Source organism: Leucopleurus acutus (genome assembly GCF_964270905.1).
Source record: "Leucopleurus acutus genome assembly, chromosome: 10".
NCBI classification, from domain to species: domain Eukaryota; kingdom Metazoa; phylum Chordata; class Mammalia; order Artiodactyla; family Delphinidae; genus Leucopleurus; species Leucopleurus acutus.
Genome location: NC_139153.1, coordinates 66,257,742 through 66,266,722, shown reverse-complemented (window position 1 = coordinate 66,266,722; position 8,981 = coordinate 66,257,742). Strand labels below are relative to the sequence as shown.

General features: G+C 42.4%; 1 protein-coding gene across 1 annotated transcript in view; it reads left to right on the top strand.

Moving 5' to 3' along the window:
- Nucleotides 1-721: 721 nt before the first annotated feature.
- Nucleotides 722-8,981, top strand: part of TCP11 (t-complex 11) — a gene marked incomplete at both ends in the record, with an annotated part of 29,311 nt that continues 21,051 nt past the window's right edge. Inside the window, 3 exons of the mRNA XM_082847819.1 lie at nt 722-845; nt 3,674-3,770; nt 8,692-8,812. Of these exons, the coding sequence (XP_082703945.1) occupies nt 722-845; nt 3,674-3,770; nt 8,692-8,812 (342 nt within the window). The remainder of the gene's footprint in view (nt 846-3,673; nt 3,771-8,691; nt 8,813-8,981) is intronic.

Sequence of the window (8,981 nt, the reverse complement as noted above, 5' to 3'; positions counted from 1 at the left end):
ACATGGTGCTCCTTCCCTTCCTAAGTAGTTTCAGGTGATCTTTTTCGTGGAGGGCGGGAGATGTCAGGCAGGGAAGGGACCCGGGGACCAGTTAACCAAAGGCCTGTGGAGGCTTCGAGCCCTCGAGGACCGAGGCACTAGCCGGCCGCTTCCACCAGAGAAGCCGGCGGCGGCCGGCACGTGCCCCTCCCCGTTGCCCCGGAGACGGGCGGCGGTTTACGTTCAAATCCCGGACTCTCCCACCATGGCACGGCGGCGGGGGTGCGCGCGGGTCGGCCCCGCACGGCCGTCGCCCCTCGCTGCCCAGCCGCGGTGGTACGGCCCCAGTCTAGAGGTGCGCCGGAGCCCGCTCGATTCCGCAGTGGTGGTTGGTCGCCGTGGAGGAGGTGAGGGGCTTGGAATTTGAGCGCCGTGGGCTCCCCCTGCTGCTGGAGCCCGGGTGGGCCTGGGGCGGGCGTTTCGGGCGAGCAGGCCGCCCCTCTGGCCTCAGTTTCCTGGTTGCGGAGCCAGCACTCACTTCTCTGTGATTCCCCAGCCCCGTTTCTCCAGTCTCCTCTGCCCATGTCGGTCCCCGAGAGACGGTGAAGCGGTCCACCCTCCTCTTAGTTTGTCCAGGTCGGGCGCGATTGGCCGGGCCCCAGACCCCTTCGGTAGTTGGAGAGCCCCCTTCCTCGCCGCCCACAGCGCCCCATTTCTCCCCCACCCAGATTCCATCAGCAAAATGACGGACGTGGAGGAAAACGTGCCCCTGAAGGACCTTGGCGATGCAGAGAGCGGGCCCTGTAAGCCCGAAACCTCAGGACCGACCCGGCAAGACATGAGTAGCCCCAAGAACCACCCTTTCAGTAGGTCCAGCCCCGCCGGCCCAGGCCCTCGGGGTGCTTAGTGTGGGTCAGGTGGGAAGGAGCCCGCGGCGCCGCACTTCTCTATCCCCCTTTTTCCTCATTCCCCCCCCCCCGCCCCCAATCTCTACTTTCAGGCCCCAGGCCCTCTGTTGACCAGAAGATCTTCAGAGTTTGTAGTCCTGGAGAAAGATGTGACCCAAGAGCGATTTCTTGAATCTGACAAGATGTGAGGTTGAGTCAGTCCAGAGCCAGCTTTGTATTCTTTTATTTTGAATTTGTAGGTGGAAAATGGCAGACACCTGGGGTAGATTTTAAAGAACGGAAATGGTCCCAGATGGGCATTGTGTTCTCTCGGTGCTTCGTTGACTGCATTAGTAATGCTGCTCTGGCCTCATACTCTTTAGCTCATACTATAAGAGATGTTCTTTTATAGTTCTTATTGGGGCACAAAGTATCTTCCACACTTTACGTCTGATCTCACTGGGACTCATCCAGCATTTCCCTTGTAATAATCACCAGGCAATTTCAGCAGTCATCAATCTGAAGGCCTGTCCACGTGCAAAAACCTGCGTTAAATTCTTTAAATTCAATCACATTTCTTTCTCTTGTAGCCACACGGGGTCGCTGCTGGTTAAGGAAAAGCAGCAAATGGGGTGCTTTGGAATCCTGATTTAGGCAATACAACTCCCTTACCTGAATAACCAAACTCCTCTTTTTTAATAATTTCGAAATTTTATATATCAGGTTGACTTGGTTAAGTTACCAAATTATCTTGAAAATGTCTTTGTCCTTGGGATCTGGGTTTTAAAAATCTATTTTAGTTACTTTTTACCTCTAATTTCTCTTTGAACCCTCCCTGTTCCTGAATTTTACAGCTGTAGGAGTTGCATAGTGCTATGGTACTTTTGAGCGACAGAACAGTCTTGTCAAAGCAGGCTATGAGCTTTGGTTTGTTGTAATTGGGAAGTGTTTCTGTGTATTTTCCTCAGTCCTTCAATAAGCTGCTACAAGCAGCTCAATCTCCTTTTGAAGATTTTCTCTTTGTTCTGATTTTGCATTACTGAATTAGCAGTACGTCTGTTTGCATATTTGACTGTGTTTTGCCATTTTGGCCAAAACTGAAGACTTCAGAGAGACTGTAAAAATAAAGGGAACTTCCCGTCCACCTAAGGTTCAGTTCACCTTTACATTTACCTAAACGGAAACTCTGCTGGTGGCTTTTTGGTAAATTTTACAATCACCTTTTATCCTTAACTTTTTATTTCGATATATTTAAAATCTGTTGAAAAGTAAAAAAAAAACAACGAACGCCCACATTAACATTTGCCACACTGTTTTTTTCTCTTATTGTATTTTACGTATGTATTTTTTCTTTCTTGAAGTTATAGTCATGACTTTACCTCTAAATATTTCATTCTCTTCTAAGAACAAAGGCATTCTCCTATGAAACCTCTTTTCTGCAATTTTTCCTTTTTACATTTTTAAACCTTTTTGCTTATGGAAAACTTAAACATATACAAAAGTAGAGAGATTGGAATAATGAACCCCCATTTACTCATCACCCAACTTCAGCAATTATCAACTCATGGCCAATCTTAGTTCATTTATATCCCCTCCACATCTTGGAGCCAAATACGTTTTTGTGAACAGATTTTGAAGCTTCATTGAAAGAGAGTGAGAAAGTATGATTTATTGTGTGCAGCTCTTTTATACCAAGTAATAATAACTACCATGTACGCCAATTATGTAAGAATGCTATCAGGTAGGTCTGTACTAAGAACTTAGAATAGTGGTTCCCAAATGCCAGAGCTGGTTTGTGACAAAATTCTTAGCATACTGTGTGAAATGAAGTAAAGATATTGTAATGAGTTTTTCCTAAAGCTAAATTGATTCAGTTTTCAGGACTAGTCTTTTTTCTGACTGTATTCCCTTTCCGCTTTTTGGGAGTTTAAACTATCCTTTTTCTTTTATGAAATGGTTTTGGTGGTGGTAGAGTGGATTTTTTTTTTCTTGGTTGCACCAGGTCTTAGTTGCGGCTTGCGGGCTTCTTAGTTGCAGCTCACCAGCTCCTCAGTTGTGGCATGCACACTTTTAGTTGTGACATACATGTGGGATCTAGTTCCCTGACGAGGGATTGAACCAGGGCCCCCTGCATTGGGAGCACAGAGTCTTAACCACTGCTCCACCAGGGAAGTACCTACAGTGGATTTTTTATTTGCTTATTTCATACTATCCATACCTGACAGAACAAAAAGTTGGCAAGCTGTCGTCAGTTGCTCAAAATCTTTTTGGATATTTACTAGTCTGTGAAATCCTAAATTCTGGAAACTACTTTAGAATACCAGGTGAGATTGACGCCATTCAGTACCCTCTGTGTGGAGAATTTAACTTCCATCAGAGGCAGGAAGAGGAGAGTGGAATCGTAATATCCTTAGATTACCATTATTTTTGCAAATCACAAATTATTTCTTTGCCACTTCGTTATTTTATTTCTTAAGAGAAAGGTTTTTAATCAGTTTCACTTTGTTTTTTTATAAGATAGCTTCTTTGTCCTCCCTTACCCCCATGCTGGGCTACTGAGAGGCTCTGTCATGGGGCCTAGAGTTCGGAAAACATAACTGACTGGAATGGTCGAATGAGTGTGTATAAAGTCACTGTGATGAATCTCAATTTGGAGCCTACTCAGTGGAGTGAATCTCTGAATAAAATAGAAATTCAGACTTCTTTGAGTTCACTGGTGTCCCCCATAAGTTCTTTTTTTTCAGTTGAGGTATAAGTGACATAGAACATTAGTTTCAGGTGTGCCTCATATGTTCTTTCTGTCACAGGTCTGATGGATACAGTTAATGATGTTTCCAAGCTGAGCAAGGAGATTGGGATGAATCATGATTTCCACATGGAAGAGAAGGTTTTGCCTCGAAGCAGGTACAGGCTCTTCTAATTTTCCCATTTTATTCGTCCTGGTATAGGCATTTAGCACTAATGGATTCTGACCAGACTCAAAGCATTTTTATTTAATAACACAATCAGTGCTTGAATCTAAGCCGTTAGAGGTCTCAGCAACTGAAACAGAAGAGTAATAAATTATAATTATTAGTATCAGAGGGTCAAGAAGCAAATGTTATTTAACCCGTGAATAAACCCAAGCAAATTTTGGGATGTTCACTTTGGGACCCCCACTTAATAATAAAATAGTTAGGGTGGATTTCAGATCTTCTCTGACAGATGGGGAGGAATTAGCCTGTAGTAGCTATCTATTGCTGCATGACAAATTACCCCAAAACTCATCAGCTAAAACAGTGTTCATTATCTCCCAGTTTCTGCGGGTCAGGGATTACGGACGTGGCTTCACTGTGTGCTCTACCAGTCTGTTGATGTTGGCCTGAGCTGCCCTCAGTTCCTTGCCACCTGGGCCTCTCCATAGGGGAGGAGCAGCTGCCTTCCCTCACCCAGGGTGAGAAAGCGAGAGAGTAAGTGAGTGAGAGATGGTGCCCAAGACAGAAGCCACGGTCTTTTTGTTACCTAACCTCAGGAGTGACGTCGTGGCCTCTGCTACATTCTGTTTGCTAGAAAGGAACCCATAAATCCAGGCCACACTCCAGGGCACAGGATTACACCAGGGTGTGAATAACAGAGATCTAGATCTTTGGGGTCATTTTATTGGTATTGGTTGCCTACCACATGGCTCCTGTCTTATCAGTTACTCTCTATGTGATCACAGATTTACACAGGCACAGATAAAAAGATCAATTTTCTCATTGTGGTGTTTTCAACTGCCCCCTCAACTCCTCACCCGCACCCCCATTCCCCACTTCATAAATCAGCTTAATTTGTGAATCAAGGTCAGAACCCTGTTGATGAGGAATGCTCCCCCACCCCCATCAAGCCTTATTTTTCATTCTTCTTAGTTATATTGACATTGCAATAAATAAGAACCATTCCGTGAGTATGACTTGCTGGTTTATTGGCAGTTAAGTGGGTAAATTCACTGTCAGATTTTACATTTTAAAACAGTTCTGATTTCCCACCAACAGACAGATATGTGATGGCAGCTTGTGATAGGTCAATTTCCTTGAATGTTTTTGTTATTTGTCAGCTTCAGGGACTCTGTTACTAAAGTGCTGTTCTCTGCCACAAGTTGCTGCCCTGGTCTTCCTGGTCTGATCTGCTCTTGCTAGCAGATGTCCATGTCAAGCACAGCTTCTCTGGGAACAGGTTTTCACCAAAACCCAGATCCTCTAGCATCTCTCTCACTGCTTAGATGCTTCTGTTGCTGGCAGGAGAGGAGGAAAAAAGAGTAGAGGAAATGAGAGAGGGAGAAATGAAGCAGGGGAAACAGTACTATTCAGAGCTGGGTTTTCAAGTAAGGTAATACAAAATTTATATCAGGAAAAAGGTTGAAATCGAGTTTGAGGTCACTCCTTATTGGCAGTTGGCTTTACTTTGGGCTCATAGGATGAAGTTAATTACAATTGTAGGTTCCTAAGGGAAATCCCATGTTTGGGCATTCATTCATCAGGCATTTGCTGAGTTCTTATTATGTGGCAGGAAAAATGTTGAGTTCTGGGGATAGAGGTAGCTACAGCTATAAATAAATAAGACACTGTCTTTGCTGTCAAGAAGCTTTTGTAAGAGAGACAGATGAATAACAGAAAGTGACTGATAAGTTCACTCAGAGCTGTGTGAATAGAGTTCAATGAAAGTTCTCAGCTGCCTAAAGATCAGAGAAGATTTGCCTATGGAGGAAGATTTAGCCTATGATGACTTGAGTCTTAGAGGTGGTCTGGGTGGGAAGGAATGCTCCTGGCAGAGGAATCATGTTGGAGGCACAATGGTGTGAACTGAACAAGTATCTTGATGTGATTGAGCACAGGGTATTATGAGGTAGGAGGAGATAAATTTGAAAGGGAGGTAGAGCAATATCAGGAAGGGTCATGTGAGCCGTTTATACTGCTGGTGATGGGAAGCCCCAAAGGACTTTGAGCATGACCTCATGATCGGAGTTGCATCTTAGAAAAATCATTGATTTTAGAATGAATTGGTGGGGAACAGATTAAAAAGGGACAAGACTGAAGACACAGGGACCAGTTAATGGCCTAATGTAGTAGTCCAGGTAAGAGATGATGGTAGGAGGGGATGGATTCCAGAGACATTTAAAAAGCAAAATTTATGGAACTTGGAAGATGGATTGGACAAATAGGGTGAGGGGAAAAGCTTTAAGAACAATTACAGTACACAGCAGACTATTAGATTATAGTTGGTTACCTCTGCTGATTGAGATTGGTATGTTGGGAGAGGAATTCTGATATTTGTTTTATTCATCTTTGTATTGCTTTTGTTTGTTTTACAAGGAGCATGCATTACTAAGGGGGGATGTTTAATGCCAGAAAACCAATCACTATTTGGCAATGACTAGGTACAGCCTCAGAATTTTCAAATGATTCTTTTTCTTCTTATTAGTCTAACTGTATAGGTCAGAGAAATCATTTAAATAAAGGTCAGAGGAAAATTAATTCCTTTTAAAATATTAATAGACAATTTTTTAGCATAGTTTAGTTTTATAGAAAAATGATGGAAAATAGAGTTCTTACATTCCCCCTTTTCTCCTGCACACAGTTTCCTCTATTATTTATATTTTATATTAATGTGGTATATTTGTTACAATTGATGATCCAGTATTAATTCATTATTATTAACTCAAGTTTACACTGGTGTTCACTTTTCGTGTTGTATATTCTGTGGGTTTTGAAAAATGTATAATGACATGTATTCACCATTTCTGTATCACACAGAGTAATTTCACTGCCCTAAAAATCCCCTGTGTTCGACCTATTGGTTCTTCCCTCCCTCACTCTGAAACCCTTGGCAACCACTGATCTTTTTACAGTCTCCATAGGTTTTTCTGAATTTCTTATAGTTGGAATCATATAGTATGTAGCCTTTTCAGATTGGATTCTTTCAATTAGCAATATGCATTTAAGGTTCCTCCATGTCTTTTGGGGGCTGGATAGTGCATTTCTTTTTAGTGTTGACCTCTTGGTTGCTTCCAAGTTTTGGCATTTATGAATAAAGCCGCTATAAATGTCCATGTGCAGGTTTTTGTGTGGACATAAGCTTTCAACTCATTTGAGTAAATACCAGGGAGCATTATTGTTGGATTGTATGGAAAGAGTATGTTTAATTTTGTTAGAGGCTGTGGAACCATCTTCCAGAGTGACAGGTCTTAACACTTTGCATTCCTACCAGCAATGAATGAGAGTTCCTGTTGCTCCCCGTCCTTGTCAGCATTTGGTATTGTCAGTGTTTTGGATTTTGGCTATTCTAATAGGTGTGTAGTGGTATCTCATTGTTACTTTAATTTACAATTCCCTAATGAGATGTGAGGTTGAGCATCTTTTCATATGCTTATATGCCATCTGTATATATATCAATACTTTGGTGAGGTGTCAGTTCAGACCTTTCCCTGTTTTAAAATTGGGTTGTTTTATTGTTGAATTTTAAGAGTTCTTTGTATATTTTGGATACTAGTTCTTTATCAGATATGTGCTTTGCAAAGATTGGAGCTTGCCTTTTCATTCTCTTGTCTCTCACAGAGCAGTTCTTAATTTTAATGAAGCCCAACTTACCAATTTTTTCTTTCATGGATCTTTCTTTTGGTGTTGTATCTAAAAGGTCGTTGCCAAACCCAAGGTCACCTAGATTTCTCCTGTTATCTTCTAGAAGTTTTAGAGTTTTATGTTTTACATTTAGGTCTATGATCTATTTGTGGAAGGTGTAAGAGCTGTATCTAGATTCATTTTTTTGCATGTGGATGTCCAGTTGTTCCAGTACCATTTGTTGAAAAGACTATCCTTTCTAATTGAATTACCTTTGCTTCTGGTTTTTGTTTGTTTGTTTGTTTTTAACGTTTTTAAAAATTATTTATTTATTTATTTTTGGCTGCATTGGGTCTTCGTTGCTGTGCGTTGGCTTTCTCTAGTTGGCTATTGGGGGCTACTCTTTGTTGTGGTGCGTGGGCTTCTCAGTGCGGTGGCTTCTCTTCTTGTGGAGCATGGGCTCTAGGCGCGTGGGCTTCAGTAGTTGCAGTACGCGGGCTCAGTAGTTGTAGCTCACAGGCTTTAGAGCACAGGCTCAGTAGTTGTGGCGCATGGGCTTAGTTGCTCTGCGGCATGTGGGATCTTCCTGGACTAGGGATCGAACTTATGTCTGCTGCATTGGCAGGCAGATTCTTACCTATTGTGCCACCAGGGAAGTCCCTTTTTTTTTTTTTTTTTTTGAGTTGGGGGAAAAAGACGGATATTTCTGGCTTCCATGACTGGCTACATGGTAGTGCCATTGAAATTGGGAATACAGGAGGAACAGGTTTGGAAGGGGAAGATAGTGAATTCAATTTTAGACCTGCTGATTTGGAAGTATCTATAGATATTCAGGTGTTATCAAAGAAGGAAAATCCTTTCCTAGATTTTAGGTCTATAAGAAAGTGAAAGATCATTTAGTTCATTGCTATATGTGTACATAAAGGGAAACTAAGTCACATCTTTTCTAAGCTAAATGCAAAATCAGTGCTAAAGGTCAGCCCGATCTCTATTCAGGGTTCTTCCTACTGCAGAGGGTGGGCTGTGCTGGAACCACAAGGAGCCCTTCTGAGAGGTTGTGCTGGTGCCCTGACATCCAAGTTTAACCCCAGCTTATTCAGCTCTGCTACCGTCCAAACATAGTTCCTGGCCTTTCCCTGTCTGTATAATGGTCTTTTATCATATCAAACACTGTTTGGGGCTTAGGAGATAATGACCTTTTGGCAGTTTTTGAGTAGAGAAAGTAATTTGTTCATTTAACCTTCTTACAGTCTGGAAGGCAGGGTCGAGGAGACAATGCACAATGCCTTTTGGGATCATCTGGAAGAGCAATTATTAGCTACTCCTCCAGACTTCAGCTGTGCTCTTGAACTCCTAAAAGAAATTAAAGAGGTGAGTGACGAACCTTTCATTTGTAGATGTAAAGTTCCTAGACAGCCCCCGCTCACTGGAATGTCAGTGGCTAGCAAATCCTAACTGAACATGGTCTATGAATCAGTCAGAGTCTAATCAATAGACAGAAATCACACAGTAATTTCAACAAAGAAGTTTTAATATAAAA